Source organism: Cucurbita maxima, unplaced genomic scaffold, assembly GCF_002738345.1.
Source record: "Cucurbita maxima cultivar Rimu unplaced genomic scaffold, Cmax_1.0 Cma_Scf00039, whole genome shotgun sequence".
In the NCBI taxonomy this organism is placed as follows: Eukaryota; Viridiplantae; Streptophyta; class Magnoliopsida; order Cucurbitales; family Cucurbitaceae; genus Cucurbita; species Cucurbita maxima.
In genome coordinates, this window is record NW_019272055.1 from 1 (window position 1) to 16,707 (window position 16,707).

The following is a 16,707-nucleotide window of genomic DNA, read 5'->3' on the forward strand; positions in this document are numbered from 1 at the left end:
TTCCAATACTAAATGATTTGTTAGGGTCATCTTGGAATAAATTTGATCAATACTAAATTTCTATCTGCAAAAGATTAGTTAGTGAACAGATCCATAATTTCGTGTCAATTTCTCTGAGGGAACGATCTTTGTGTCTGCCAACTACTAAGTACTCATAGGGCCTCTCTTCCATCTTCCACATATCATGTTCTACGGTTGAGAATAACTCATATGTTTTCCACCCAACTCATTTCAACTTTGTTCTTCGTCAAAGTTGAAAATTTTTTCACAAAGAATCTATAAAGAATTAACTATGAAAAACTTGGCTCAAATAATATTGTGCTTTCCAAAAGTTATTTCCCTTCGATTTTTTTTTTTTTTTTTTGAAAGAATTGTCCCTTTTTGAACGTAACAACCTAAATCCACCGCTAGTCTATATTGTCCTCTTTGTGCTTTTCTTTTCGAGCTTTTCCCTTAAGGTTTTTAAAATGCGTCTGCTAAGAAGAGGTTTGTCCAAGCCACCGCTAGCAGAAATTGTCTTTTGGACTTTCCTTTTCGGGCTTCCCATCAAGGTCTTTAAAACATGTCTGCTAGGGATAAGTTTCCACACCCTTGCAAAGGGTGTTTCGTTCTCCTCCCCAACCGGCGTGGGATCTTACAATCCACCCCCTGCAGGGCCAAACATACTCGCTAGCACTCATTCCCTTCTCCAATCAATGTGGGACCCCCCAATCAACCCCCATTGTGGCCAACGTCCTTGTTGGCACACCGCCTCGTGTCCACCCCCCTTCCGGGCTCAACCTCCTCGACGGCACATCGCGTGCACTCCTGCCCTGACTCAGTTCTACAACTCGCGTGCACTCCTGTCCCAAAAATCGACCCACAAATCGAACTCGATCACAGTTTTGACCTGTACGTGCCACTGTCTTTAGCTTGGTTTAGCTTCAAATCGACTCAGTGCTCCACGACTTCTAATCTGCTTATTCGGGTTGGATTAAGGTTTTTGGCCTCCTTCCCTACGTTTTTTGCTGGCCATTCTAAAGTTATTTTGACCTTATTAGAGTCATTTAAAGTTAGGTATGACTTATAAATGGCCCATATAAATTATATTTTAAGCTAAATGTGAAATGAACCTGTACTTTTTATGTATGCCATATGTCTTAATATGTTGTCGTGAGTTACATAGGCTGAATTGAACTTTGGTTCAAACAAGTTTTAGGATTGTTGAGTGATTTGGGCCTTCTCTATTATTGACTTAGTTGGATGAATTGCATAATGTATGATGACCCGTGCCCCGTGGCCCCCGACACGTGCGTATGTATGCATGATGTGTTAAGTTATGCTATGCGTTTGATGTTATGCTTTGTTATGTCATGTTATGCCACATTATGTTATGATATATTAAAAGGATAGATCCCGTCATGTTCCATGTGTTTGCATTACCCGACCCCAATAGTGGGATTATTTACCGAGTATTTCTTAAAACACTCAAGCCATGTGCTACTCTTACATTTTAGGTAGAGGTAAGACACCCCTATTAAAATGACAACCGCGTGCGTCAGGGTGGAGGTCATGAAAACCAATGTTAGGGTGGCTGCATTTTTGTCTATTTCGTAGCCTTAGGTTAGAATAGGACATTATTTTGTTTTCCTGATGTTGCCATAGTCGTTACGACATTCATTTTTGTTTTATATATATTTTTGTATGTTGTTTTAAAGATTATTTCTTGGAACACTTAAGTCAATAACATCGTTTATGAAGTATTTTAAATGAATGCTTCTGCACTTAACAGTCATGCGACGTTTGTAATAGCGGTTTGCGGCTTTATTTGAGTAGAAAAATATGGTCGCTATAATTAGAAGAAAAGTCATTTTTTTTCGATACTTCATGTTCGGTCGACAAAAAGGTCTTCAAATGAAATGAATAATTACATTAAAATAAAAATTAAAAGAAATTAGTACAAAAAGGTGGTGGGATACAAAGAAAGAATGGAGCCTTCCATCATCTCAGAAAATCTCTCTTTCCAAGTCTCCTCAAATTGAGTGAGCATGAGAGGTTTGAAATACCAATGGTTTGAATTTAATCCTCAATGCTCTTCTTGCTATCTAAGCGATAGAACTCCATTTGGGTTTGTGGAATCCATATCTCCTCGTTAAAGTTCTTATACACATCCCTTTTGTAGAATTCTCGAGTCCGGTAAGCCAACACCAACATAACCACAGCTCCAAACAATGTCGCTGCAGCCAATATTGTGAAAGACCCACCAAAGCAATGAGCTCCCGTGCAAGTTAAGCCCTTCCCCGCAATCTTCTTACCTTCACGCAAAGCTTCCATATCGTACAGCTTCCCGACAACATCCACGTTCAGTATGTAAGACCCAAGTGGGACTGCCAATTGCCCACAATTGAACAACGTCGAGTAACGTCTCAGACCAAACATCTCAGATATTACGGCAAATAGCATTGGATTTTGAGCTCCAAATCCAAACCCAATAATTATGGCAGCTAAGTAGACGGAGCCTGGGAAAGGGTAGGCGATGAAAAGCTGGCCAACGCAAGTGATGAGAAAGGCAAAAGAGAAGGTTAGAGGACGAGGTAACTTGTATTTGGTCATCAGGGTTTCTGAGATGAAGCCAGAGAAAACTCGGCCGAAGAAATTGAATATGGAAACCCATGAAACAAGGATGCCTATGGCTCGTTGTGGGTAGCCAAGTGATTCCCCAACTTGACCTAGATTATCTATAGCGGCTAGAGATGACCCACATCCAGAAAATGTAGCTAAGCAAATAAGAGCCATATCTTTGCTGAACACGGCTTGCAAGATGGTGAAATCCTCCCCTCTTTCAGGCTTGTTCCATATGTTTTCGCAACACGAGGGCGAAATCTCGGGGATTTCCGAGTCGGCAGAGGCGGGGAGGGTGGGAGGGTTTTGGTGAACCATGGAGACTGTGACAGAAGGACCAGCGGTTTGTTTGTTGAGTTTGTAGAGCAGCAACTCTTCTCTACATGCGATTAAAATGGGTACGCACAGTAAGGAAACCACGAAGGATGCGCCACCTACGTACCCAGCTTGAGAGAAAACCACTTGCTTTTGTGCAATGGTTAAAAACAAGATGAAAATGGCCAAAAGAATTGAGACGTAAAGTAACTGGTAAAACACTTTGAGTTCATTGGGATGCTTACGGATACGGATTGGTCGAATTGAGGGGAAAAGGATGAGGATTAGGAGAGAGGGGAGCCATGCGAAAAGAAGAACCAGATTGGATGGATCATTGTGGCCGTAAATGGCTAAATAAAATTGGCTCATGATGGCTCCTCCAATACCCACATACCCTTTAAGAAGACCCAAAATGATCCCTCGTCGGTCGGGGAAGTTTCTCACGCTCGTCACCATAATGGCAGTGTTGGCCCAATTTGAAGAATTAGTACCGAAGCAAACCAGAATGAACATTTGCCAGAATTTTGGCTTGGCGATCCGGGCAGTTATGGAGAGCCAAATCAAGAAGAAGCCGATGAAGTTTTGAAATGCCCCAATTATGAAGAGAACCCACGTCGGAGTCACCTCCGCCAGAAGCCCGGCGATAATTCCGATGTTCGACCCGAGATCTTTGGCGAATCCCAATGTGTTAATTTGGGTTTGGCTGTAATCAAATTGGGTTTTTATGACTTTGGAATATGTTGGAAACACGTAAGTGGTGCCGTTGCCGATCATCATTATCAGTCCCGCGAATACACTAAACCATCGTCCTGCTACCACTTGTTTGATGAAACCCCAAGCTTCTGATCCTCCCTTGTTGCCCATATCTTTTCTTGGTGCCAAGCAATTCAGTGGCTCGCTCTTTTAAAACCAATTCAGTTCAATACTTTGGTGCGCTTTCGGTAAATTTTAATGGACAACAAAACAAACTCAAACTTCCTCATCTCAACATAACCATTGTCTTTTTGTTACCCTAAAATAAGCCAAAGCATAACTACATGCTCTCACCAAAATAACACATTCATTCATCCGTAGGTTATGAGTTTAATCCCTTCTACTCTAATAAACATTTCATCTATCAATTTTGCTTAATCACATTTGATTTCTTATTAATTTCTCATTCGGTGTGGAGAAGAAAGTTCTCGAATATTAATTTATCAATCTGAACGACCCCCTTTGCGACCGGACAGCTCTCGAACGCTCATTCACCTAGACTGGTTGCAAGCAAACATCTGAAATAGATAGGAAAATAGGGATGAGTATAAAAATTATACTACCTACTCGTAGGCTCCAATCGCATCCTAAGCTTAAAAGCTTTCCACAGAGTTCACAAATTCCCATCCTCCTTTCGGCATGAATTAAACACATGCATATATAGCGGAAGCCTAAAGCATAAGTGCAGCACTCAGGCGGTTCTCGTAATGCTTCACATATTGTATCCAAACTCATAATAATCACATTACTTAAATTCACTCATGGAAAGCTACCACCTAGGCTAAATTCACTAGCAAGCATGCATTCCAAGCGATCCCTACGAGTATTGCTTCATAAAAATCTGTACGGTGACGTGCATGATTGACGGATACCCTTCATTTAGCGTTTCTACACAAATAGCATTTCCTAAAATACCGATTTTCTCGAATGAGGTACCAATACACATAAAAATATGGTAAGCATTAGAATCGGGATAAAAATCGGACAACAAGAAGTCGAACGGGCTAAAAAGGAGCTCACACGAACCTGCTGCGTTCCCCGCGCGCCCAAGAGGATTCCAGTCACGGATCTCATGCGCGGGCAGAAATCTGCAGTCGCGAGTCACGGACTGGGTTTTGGATGGCGGTTCAGATTGGACGGCGGGTCGGCTTCTTCGCTGTGTCGTGGATCGGTACTCGAGTTTGTGGGTTGGGTCAGGTTGTCACAGAAAGGACGAAGCTGCATGGCTCCATGTGGCGTACGAATTGTGGCTCCACCCAAAACTTGACTTATGTCCCTCTGTGGTCCAGACACGTTTCTTCTATCGCCGGCGTACACGTGGCTCGTCGGAAAAACTCTCTCTCTCTCTCTCTCTCTCCCCTTGCGAAAGGCGAAGTTGAATTTTGTGTTAGATTTTTTTTCCATTCTCTCTTTTTCATATCTTTTAATCTGGAATCCAAATGGATATAGTTTCGTTGGTAAAGTTATAGATACTGATTTAAACTATGTCTCGATATTTTTTTCTTAAATTTTACTTCAACATAGACCAAAATATGAGCGTTCAGAATAGGTCGTTCGCCTCCTTACAGGTTCTTGGAAAGAGCCCTCGAAATATAGATATCAATCACGTTTTCCGTCCAAGTTTCTTCACTGATCTTGTGGAGTAATCCCCCTAGATGAACATATTGAAAAATTAGGCCACGAGTCGCAAATGGTGGTCTCGGATATGAAGAATACCCAAGAACTCACCTCACGGACCTTCTCGGTTTCTCGACAGAAGAAATGGGACTCCGATATCTTGAACCTCACAATTCCTCCAAGAAAGAGGTCCATGAAACTAGATCGAGGTTGAGGCCGAATTCCAGCGGTAGTCCGGTGAGCATTAAGGCGACTCTTTCTTTCTTCTCTCTTCTACTTCTCTCAACTTTCTCACTTTTCTTCCTTTTGCACGTATTCTGTCAAGACCACTCAAGACCTGATAATGGGCTGAAGGACAAAATGACCAATTTGCCCCTCTATTGACTTCAACTCTATTTTTTTTAATATTATTTATTCCGGTGCTACCTAAGTTGTTATATCAAATTACTTTTAAGTAATACCGGGAGGAATTGCTAGGATATGATAGCTTATGAGCATGATTATTTTAAATAGCTAGAGTATGCATAATTAGAATGCTTAAATGAGCAGATTGATTTGCACGTAAGAGGAATACGTGTCAAAAGACTACATTCTTCCATGATGAGAACTAAATGTTCCAAGCTATAGAAGAAGATTTTTGTTATGATAGAAACTTTGATCTTAGTTAAAAGACTAATAATGGGGATTTCAAATTTTAAATCCTTGCACAAACCTGAATAAGAAAACTACGGTAAGATTAGAGCACTAGAATTAGAGTTATGTCACAATTATCACGTTAGGATATTTCCAGTGAATCGAACACCCATGGATCATGAGTTATGCTTAAAGAACCGAACGTTAGTGCTCCTAGATTATGATGAACCCCATGAATTAGTCTAGAAAGTGCTTAAAACAAGAATGTAAGTTATAAACCGTTAAGATGCCCTTAAGTACCTAGTTTACAATTATAGCATTTAGGAGAACTTGGATAGATATCACTAGAGCCGAGACCACTTCATATTCCGTCTAGAAAATTATTAGTGCTCTTAGGGACATAAATAGACTTAAAAATGCCCTGTCCAGTGGTAGCTTCACGATTAGTGGTATTGAGTTTGACTCAGTTTGGTCATATAGGTAGTGCATTGAGGTTGTTTCGTGTTAATGCTCTTATCATGTGTGGAAATGGTTAAGAGTCTCTAAATAGGCTTTCGTTCCATAAACCCATCTCAAGCGGGACAACGGACAACACAGGTAGACTTAGTAGTTTGTCTGCACACGAGGTCTTTCCTGCATTTTTGTGTGTGACGTTATGGTTTGTGGAGGGTTACCGGCTATCCTTTTCATGAATGATGTTCAAGATTCATGATACCATATCATCCTTCATGTTATTATGTTTGATGAGGTTGCTCCTCTTCAATTTAGCAAAACGATAATTTACTTCCTAGGCAATGTAAGCTAGTTAAGTAAACTGTTCACTCGAAAGTTCAATTAGGTCATTCAGGAGATCCTACGGCACCAGGTTACGTGAACTTCCTCTAAACCACATTTTGGTTTGTGGCATGCATGAAAACTACCTTAGGCACTTCAGGAACTCCCAAAAGCTTAGATAGTTGTACAACTTAGGTCTGAACTTCCTTGACTCGAGACGAAAATCAATGGTAGCTACCTAAGTCATGGATGCAATTAAGAACCTATAAGTAGGTTAGTTATTGAGTTTATTTATACTCACAAGATACTACCTTTTTCTTTTTTAAGGTGATATTTGATTTATTGGTCCACGTGGAAAATTTTTGGGAGTTATGCGGCCACGAAGGAGGGTCGTCCTAGGGCGTCAGTCTTTTTGGTACTTAGTTTGTATTTTGTCTTCTATGCTAGTTTTTTTTTTATAATTAAATCTCAAATTGTATCTTTGAATTGTAAATGTATTTGATTATATTTTTAAAAATAAAAATGTTTTGTCATCTTGCAATTTTTTTTTTATTTTAAATTCTAGAAAGCGAGTCAAGTGATGATTTAGATTTTGTATGTTTTGAATAGTATTTTTTGTCTTTGGTATGATTGTTAATGATTTTCACAATGTTTTTTTTTTTTTTATAAATTTTTGTTGAATTATATAAAAATCTATTGTTTTTTAAATTATAGAAATTATCCAATTAATTTTCATTCCAAGTCAAGAGTGATAGTGTGTATTTTATATATCTCAAAAAGAGAGTTAGGGTAGATATTGTTGGCATATAAATGTAAAGTATGTAAATTGTACGAAATAAAAAAGAACATTTAGATATTAGATATATCAACCACTAATGTTTCAAAAACATTAAATGTCAAACTCCCTTCTCCCATATCAACAATTTGTTTTACCCGTCATGCAACTACCTATGATAATATATTTATAAATTGAAATGTATTCAAGCAATCTTTACAAAAGAATGAAACATCTACAACACAATGTCCTAAAGTATGTATGTTTTTGTTGAGATGTTTCTCTTATTTAATTGGATCATCAGTTTTCTTTTTGTGTTCATTGTTCTTATCATCGGAAGAATATAATTCCACGTTCGACTGTGCAACCTCTATGTCATCTCTGTATTTCTTATAAACATCGCCTTTGTAGAAGTCTCGAGTTCTATAAGCTAGCACAAACGAAGCCATCGCTCCAAACAAAGTCAGTGTAGCCAAAATCATGAACGATTCACCAAAGCAATGAGTTCCAGTGCAAGTTAGGCCCTTTCCGTTCTTCACATTTCCAATTTTAGTGGCTTCTGCATCGTAAAACCTCCCTATTACTTCCACGTTCATTATATAAGATCCAAGTGGGACAGCCAGTTGCCCACAGTTGAGCAGTGTCGAGTAATGTTTGAGGCCGAAGAGATCAGAGATTATGGCGAATATCAATGGAGTTTGGGCTCCAAGGCCAAACCCAATGATCAACGAAGCTACATAGACTGAATTTACATAAGGGAATGCGATGGAGAGCAAGCCGGTGCAGGTGAAAAGTTGGGTAAGACCGAACATGAAAGGGCGAGGTAATTTGTATTTGGTCATAAGGGTTTCAGAGATGAAACCGGAGAAGACCCGACCAAAGAAATTGAATATGGAAATCCATGAAACCAGTATGCTCATGGAATGATTTGGATATTTTAGTGACTCGGCAATCTGCCCAAGATTGTCAATGGCAGCGACGGATGATCCACATGCAGAAATCGTTGCTATGAAAATAAGAGTCATATCTTTGCTTAGAAGAGCTTGCAAGATGCTGAAATCTTCTCCTCTTTGCGGCCCCTTACATACATTCGAGACGCTCGGCAAAGAAATTTTTGAAATTTGCTCAAGTGGTTCACGGGGAATCGAAACAAGAACAGAAGGATTCATGGTTTGTTTACCGAGTTTAAAGAGAGAAAGTTCTTCTTTAATAGCTATCAGAAGGGGCAGACAGATTAAGACGACGATGACCGCGACGCCACCAGCATAGCCAGCCTGAGAGAAAGCAATGTTTCTCTGGGTTATGGTGAGAAACAAGAGGAACACCGCTATCGCTATGGACACGTAAAGCAAGTGGTAGAACACTTTGAGCTCCTGTGGATGCTTCCGAGCTTTGATTGTCCGAATTGGAAGAAAACACAAGAAACATACAATGGAGGGTAGCCATGAAAGAAGGAGGAAAAGATCGATAGAATTTTGGCTGCCGTAAATTGCTAAATTAATTTGAGTTAGGATGGCCCCACCGAGGCCAACGAAACCCTTGAGAAGACCCAAAATGATACCGCGTTGATCAGGAAAATTTCCAACGCTAGTGACCACAACGGCGGTGTTGGGGAAGTTCTGTGAATTAGAAGTAATATAAATGTAAACAAACATTAGCCATAAATGGGGTTTTGGGACGTAGTTAGAAACGGAGAGCCAAATCATAAAGTAGCTGAAGAAATTGGAGGATATCCCCACAAGGAAAAGCATCCACGGAGGAGCCACCTCGGCGAAAAGACCGGCAAAAACTCCGAGGTTGGAGCCGAGATCTTTAGCGAATCCCAAGGTATTAAGTTGGGTTTGATTGTAGTCAAATTTTGTTTTTAAGAGTTTGGAGTATGTTCCGAACAAGTAAGGTGAACCGCAGCCGATCATGATCGGAAAAGAGGTGAACACTGAAAACCATCGTCCTTCAACAACTTGTTTCACGAATAGCCAACTTTCTGTTTCACGGTTGTCGCCCATGGTCATTAGCTGAACTAATGGACGCTAGAAATTGATTATTACTTAAGAATCAGAGGTGTCACCGTTGACTGAAAATGAGAACGAGAATGAGGAATAAAGAATAAAGAAGGAAGAAGGAAGAATGAGGAATGAACGAATGAGGAATGAAGAATGAAGAATGAAATTGGGAATGAGATTTTGTGTCCCCAATTTGGTGTCCTATAAAGGAAATTCAGTTCCAAACATCTTACATAGATAGAGTATAATGATGGAAAATGGTTTCGCGAGCTGAAACAAACCGCAACTTCCTCTCTTACACCATATATCTTTTTAGATATGTTCACAACAATATAATTTCATGAAATATACCATTTATACGATGATTTTTGCTACTCCCATCTTCCTTTCTAAACTCGTGTGGTTTACCTCTCCAAACTTTTACTTTTTATTTTTTAATCTTATTCTTGAGAGAGTGTTATGTTGTATTATGAGGGTATTGTTTTTTTCGTATTCAAATTGTAAATCTACTGAGCTGAGGTGTGTTCCTCAAAATTTCAACATGTGTGCCGGTCTGATCTTGAATCGTAGAAAGGATTGAATTTGCTTTTTAAACTCTGTAAAAGAAGTTTGTACCAGAATTCTACTCTGATATGCAGAAAGAGTCGCGAAAGATTTTTTTCAAAATTCTCAATAGGTGCTTGGTGAGTGGAGCAGGTCGAATTTGATCGGACCACTCTAATGACTGCCGTGTTAAATTCTCTTACTCTTCCCTATTTAACTCTGAAAATAATATTGTGATTTATTCCATATTGAGTATTTGGTAATTATTTATTGTTTTGAATAGAATTATTATTTTTATACTTTGATGTGTTAATTGTGATTTTTAATTGATCCAAAAAGCTGGATAATTGGAAAAATTAAGCATATTTAAATACTTTTTTATTTAAAACCCTATTCACCGTCTACCGTTGCCATATCTATCCAATAGATGTGACATTTGACCACAAAGCTCCTTAGAGCACGTCTGATTCTTAGGGTTGAGTACAGAATCTTTAAGATAAATCAATTAGCCACTTTATTTATGCCTATGTCGTGATCCTGTGTATCTTACAATTATGAGGCGCCACCTCGTTTTAGTTCCAATACTAAATGATTTGTTAGGGTCATCTTGGAATAAATTTGATCAATACTAAATTTCTATCTGCAAAAGATTAGTTAGTGAACAGATCCATAATTTCGTGTCAATTTCTCTGAGGGAACGATCTTTGTGTCTGCCAACTACTAAGTACTCATAGGGCCTCTCTTCCATCTTCCCCGTCAACAATGAGCTTTGAGGTGAACTTGGAGAAGATGGATAAAAATAAATAAACCCCAAACAACAACTCACTCCTTCCATATCATCATTTGTAGTTCTTGGTGTCATACATTCATTTTCATTCCTCTAACATTCTATTTCTTTCACCTTCACAGCAATATAATTTCACGAAAGATGTAATTTTTTTCATTAACATGACGGAGAACTAAAAATTATATATGACAAAAGCCAATGCTAAATAGTATCACCTATCTACTTTGAGGTTTGTTTCCAACTTTTGTGTTCTCCAAATAAATAAATGAGAAGGGTATAAATAAATCAAGAGCGAGAGCCTTAGACTAAAAAAATTTAAAATAATTTAAAGTTATTATCTATATCAATAATGTGCATCTTTATTTTCAATACGAGCAATGTGCAAATTCTTAAAAAATGCTTTCCAAGAAAGTAAGCATGCATGGAATGAGAAACTTGTTTTCGATAATTGATAGTGAGTGTAATCATGTCTCGGGGTCAATAAAGTTAAATTTTTTAGAATATCCCAAAAACCACAATTAATACTAATTGTTGTAGCGGAAGTGAAAGCAAGATCAATAGCATCCACACACCCACAAACAGAAACTAAACAAAGAGATGCAAAAATTTACTTTGTTACTAGAGAAGAAATTCCCCTCCATCCAGGAGTTGTAACAAATCTCAATAATCAAAGTGTTTACAAAGTGTATATCTCACACTCTCTCACTACAAAGTCTTTCAACAAAGTTACTCCCAAATGTCACTCAACAAATACAAAAATAACATTTAAACTCAATACATCTCAATACATTCAAAAATGACATTCAAACTCAATATATATATACTACCTATACTTTACTTTCATATTTACATACGTGTTAGTGACAAAACTTTCTTTCGACACTACCACTTTTAATATTTATAGTATACTATAAGATATTTTCGTCTATCAAGCTTCTTTTGTCATTTTCATTTGAAACTACTTACTCATCAGTATACATTGGTACATTCATTTTTGGTATTAATAAAGAGTGCTAAGTGTTTTCCACCAAATGTTGTGTTCAACAAGAAGTTCATTTGATACATCTTAGATTTAGATTCATCCGGGAGATACATGTATTAGATTACTCATGAATCACCATAACGATAGTATATGTATTCGGCAGATTCATTATTTAATACTTTGGCACATGGAGGATGTTGCAAAAGGCGTATATAAACATCGCCTTGGTCGAGATTTCAACAAAAACAAATAACTTAAAAAGGAGAATAGAGAATTATGCCCCTTTCCATAAAAAATAGCAAATTACAAACACATAGAGTTTCGTCCCGAATGGCATGAGATCCATATCCAAAGCTATTTGACAACCTTGGTTGATATGATCATATAGAAATTTTTAGCTTGAAATTTAGATATCAATTTCAATTATGTGCCTAAACGAAATGTTTAAGGCAAAGAATACAATACTTGACAAGATTTGGCGACACACCAACTACATTAAAGCTTGAGAAAATTATATTTGGGCGGCATATCCATCCGTGGTAAATTGTTACCACCTTTCTTCCTGTCATCTATACAATAGAATTCCATATCCGATTGAGGAATCCACATGTCCTCTCTATACCTGTTATAAACGTCGCCTTTGTAAAAGTCTTGAGTCCTATAAGCCAACACAAGCGAAACCACTGCTCCGAACAATACCACCACAGCCAAAATCAAGAAAGACCCACTAAAGCAAGGAGTGCCCGTGCAAGTTAGTCCCTTCCCATTCTTAACTCCACCAAGCTTTGCTGCTTCAATGTCATACAACTTCCCAATTACATCAACGTTCAGTATGTAAGATCCAATTGGGACAGCCAATTGCCCACAATTGAAGATTGTCGAGTAATATTTGAGGCCGAAGAGTTCCGAGATTATGGCGAACACCATTGGAACTTGCGCTCCAAACCCGAACCCAATGATCAAGGACGCTGCGTAAACGGAACCCTTATATGGGAAGGCAATAAAAAGAATGCCAATGCAAGTTAGAAGATGAGAAAAAGCGAACATGAGAGGACGGGGTAGTTTGTATTTGGTCATAAGCGCTTCCGAGATGAAACCAGAGAAAACCCGACCGAAGAAATTGAATATCGAAACCCACGAAACGAATATGCTTATTGTTTGAGATGGATAGCCAAGTGATTCACCAACTTGACCTAAGTTATCAATGGCTGCAATTGATGCGCCACAGGCACTAAGTGTGGCTATGAAAACAAGCGCCATGTCTTTGCTGAATAAAGCTTGTAAAATGGTGAAATCTTCACCTCTTTGTGGCCTTTTGAATGCCATTGAGAAACACGAGGTTGAAGCCTCGGGAATTTGCTCTATTGTGGGTGGGGCTTTGGGGGAAGGCTCGTGCTCCGGCATTAAAATGGGGACGGTAGGATTGTTATTTAGGGTTTGTTTGTTGAGTTTGAAGAGCAAGAACTCTTCTCTAATGGCTATCAAAAGAGGGATAAGCAATAAGCCGATGATGACGGTGGCGCCGCTCATGTAAGCTTCTTGAGTAAACACTGTTTGTTTTTGGGTTATGGTTAAGAATAAGAGAAACAGCGCCAAAATTATGGACACATAAAGCAAATGGTAAAGAACTCTAAGCTCATCTGGATGTTTACGGACTTTGATTGGTCGAATTGAGAGAAAAAACAACATAGACACAACGGTTGGTAGCCAAGAGAGAAGAAGCACCAAATTGGTTGGGTTATCATGGCCGTAAAGAGCTAAATAGAATTGAGTTAAAATAGCACCTCCGAACCCAACGAAACCCTTGAGTAACCCGAGAATGATGCCTCGTCGGTCCGGGAAGTTTCGAACGCTCGTGACCAAAATGGCGGTGTTGGCGAAATTTTGTGAATTCGCAGCTACGCAGATGAAAAGGAACATTTCCCAAAACGGGGGCTTGGCGATACGGCCGGTGATGGAGAGCCAAATCATGAAGTAGCTCCAGAAGTTGAGAGCTGAACCGACGAGGAATAGAACCCATGGTGGAGCAACTTCGCCGAGAAGGCCCGCAAAAACTCCAAAGTTTGAGCCAAGATCTTTGGCAAATCCTAATGTGTTGATTTGTGTTTGATTGTAATTGAATTGCGACTTTATTGCTTTCGAGTATGTTCCAAAAATGTAGGTTGAACCAGCACCGATCATGATTAGAAAGGAGGCGAATACCGCGAACCATCGTCCTTCTACGACTTGTTTGATAAAACGCCAGCTTTCTGGTAAAGAGTTGTCGGCCATTGCTACAAAGAATGGTTGGTAATGGAAGAGGAGAGCTGAGGAGAAGATTGAAAGTGAGAATTGTGTTTAATTTGGTGGGTTAATAAAAGGAATTCAGTTCTTCAATTTGTGTAACAAATACCTGTCTCATCTGATATCATTTGACATCGGTATAATTTAACGTTGGAGAATTGTCGTTCAAGTTGTAACGAAGTCAAAACTTCCTAACCAATGATATCACAACCACTACAGCTAACCATTTGTTAGTTAATCAAACTTAATAAAATAGGAAAATGTTAGAATCCCACAACTCATAAAGATTAGATTTAAATGAAGAACACGAACAACGAATTAGAGAATATATCAATCATAAGTATACTAATAATAATGATCTAAATAATGTCTTGTACTTGAAATAAATTTTTGATAATGGATCGTTTGATGTACTATGGTACATCAATGTTATGCTAAAATTGCATTTTTAAATGAGTGATGATATATTACTAATATATTATTCGTATGCACTATTAATACATCATTCATCTACTTTATATTCAAAATATCAATAGTATATATATATTATTTGACTAAATTAATAAGAATACCTCAAAATTTCTAGGATATCCTCAATAATATCTTTAAATTGAAAAAAAAAATTCAAAAATACTCATACACCTTTAAAGAAAAAAAAAAAAAAAAAAACTTTCTTTTAATTACATTCTATGAATTTTCCCTGAAAATTTTGTGAGGATATTTGACATCACATTTCATCTAATACTTAGATTTCCATGAACTTTTATATATAAAAAAAATCTCTTATTTTTATGTTCAAAACAAAAAGGGATGTTCTGTCCTTTTAAAAAAACATGTTGTAATAGATGGGGTTTTTGTCCCTTCATCTCATATTCATTAATCAATATCAATTCTTAATTATTACTTATTTTAAGTATTTTCAACCGTATAAAGTTGGGAATAACGATTTCAACTACTTTTCAATCATTCAAATCAAAACTAAAACGAAGAAATTACAGACAATCTACCGACTCAAAATAATAGACAAATCAAATTATATCGACACTTATAATTTTGAAAGAGTAACAAATGATGGAGTTTTCTTATTATTATATTTCTAAATAAACTAATTTATATAAAATATAAATTTGAATCTAACCGTTACTTAGATTGATTTTTATTATTACTATATTATATTATTATATTATTATATTTTCGACTCACATCATTTTTATTATTATTATATAATATTTATAATAAAATTTTAATTTATCATTTGACAGTTGCTCACATAAATTTTTATTATTTTTATATTTTATTATTATATTTTTAAAAAATATAATAAAAATAAACTTAAAAAAAGTTTCTTATTAATCTCCACCTTTCGTTTCTTATAACTCAATCTAATGGTTCATATTAATTCCTACTTTTTGCTCTCTTCTTCTCTATTTAAACTCATCCTCTCCTCCTAAATTCTCTAATCCTCATTTGTTCAAAGTCTCCATAAATTCTCCGATCCTCATTTGTTTAAAGTCTCCATTATTTATTGTTCTCTCCAAGCTTCCAATTTTAATTTTATTTATCTTATTTTAGAGAGAGATTTTTATTGTACTGTGATAAAATACTTGTGAGTGTGCTTCAAATTGTAAATTTACCCTTTAAGAGAGTTGTGGTGTGTTACTACTAAATTCAAATACTTGTACCGATTTGATCATGCGCAGTGGAAAGGATTGAGTTTGCTCTTGAACTCGTAAAAAAAGCGGTGTAGCAGTTTGGCTTTGATCGTGGAAAAAGTCAAGAAAGTTCTTTATTCAACTTCCCAAGATGATTGAGAATGGAGTAGATCGAGTATAACCAAACCATTATAAAACTACGGTGTCATATTTTCTAACTCTTTCCTATTTAATTTCAAAATTATTATTGTGATTTATTGCATGTTGTAGTGAATTATTGTTCTTATTTGGTTCTAGTAATTATCATATTCTACTAATGTGGAAAGAGTTTCATAATTAGAAAAATTAATCACCTTTAAATACTTTTAAAACCCTATTCACTCCTTCTAGGGTTTCCATACCGATCGAACACTCTAGCTAAGAAAATAGCCGATTATGTTATAGATGAAGTCCTACTCACATGGAGTCGGGACACTCTTTGAGATGAAATGGAAAGGGAGACAAGATTCTCGAACAAGAAAAAAGATCCAATGACTTCGAAAAAATTGAACGAGGAGCTGTATGAGATGAAAATCTGATGTGATTATGTCGAATAGGCATAAGGGTGACTTATCTCAACTTTTTCACTATCACCCAAAAAAAAAAAAAAAAAAAAAAAATTTTTTTTTTNTATGTCGAATAGGCATAAGGGTGACTTATCTCAACTTTTTCACTATCACCCAAAAAAAAAAAAAAAAAAAAAAAATCTTTTCTTTCTTTCCAAGTTATTTATTATTTGTACTCTTTTAGAAGATAAAAGGGACCTTCTTGTAAGAAATTCGAAAGGAAATAACTAAATTTCTATTTGACATCAAATTTCTATTTGATAAACTCCATTTTTATTTAAATTGTAGAAATTAACATGTCCATTTTCATTCCCGGACACTTTGGATATCTCAAAAGAGAGTCATTATTAGATATTGTTGACATATTTCATGAAATAAAAGAAA

At 37.0% G+C, this 16,707-nt stretch overlaps 3 protein-coding genes across 3 annotated transcripts; all 3 read right to left on the bottom strand.

Annotated features, from left to right (window-relative positions):
• Positions 1–2,058: 2,058 nt before the first annotated feature.
• Positions 2,059–3,780, bottom strand: LOC111469358 (protein NUCLEAR FUSION DEFECTIVE 4-like). The gene has a single exon (XM_023114597.1). The coding sequence runs from the start codon at positions 3,778–3,780 to the stop codon at positions 2,059–2,061; it is 1,722 nt and encodes a 573-aa protein (XP_022970365.1).
• A 3,972-nt stretch (positions 3,781–7,752) lies between these two features.
• LOC111469245 lies at positions 7,753–9,474 on the bottom strand. The gene has a single exon (XM_023114469.1). The coding sequence runs from the start codon at positions 9,472–9,474 to the stop codon at positions 7,753–7,755; it is 1,722 nt and encodes a 573-aa protein (XP_022970237.1).
• Positions 9,475–12,278: 2,804 nt separating this feature from the next.
• LOC111469246 lies at positions 12,279–14,054 on the bottom strand. The gene has a single exon (XM_023114470.1). It carries the CDS (start codon positions 14,052–14,054, stop codon positions 12,279–12,281), a length of 1,776 nt encoding a protein of 591 aa, XP_022970238.1.
• Positions 14,055–16,707: the final 2,653 nt, after the last annotated feature.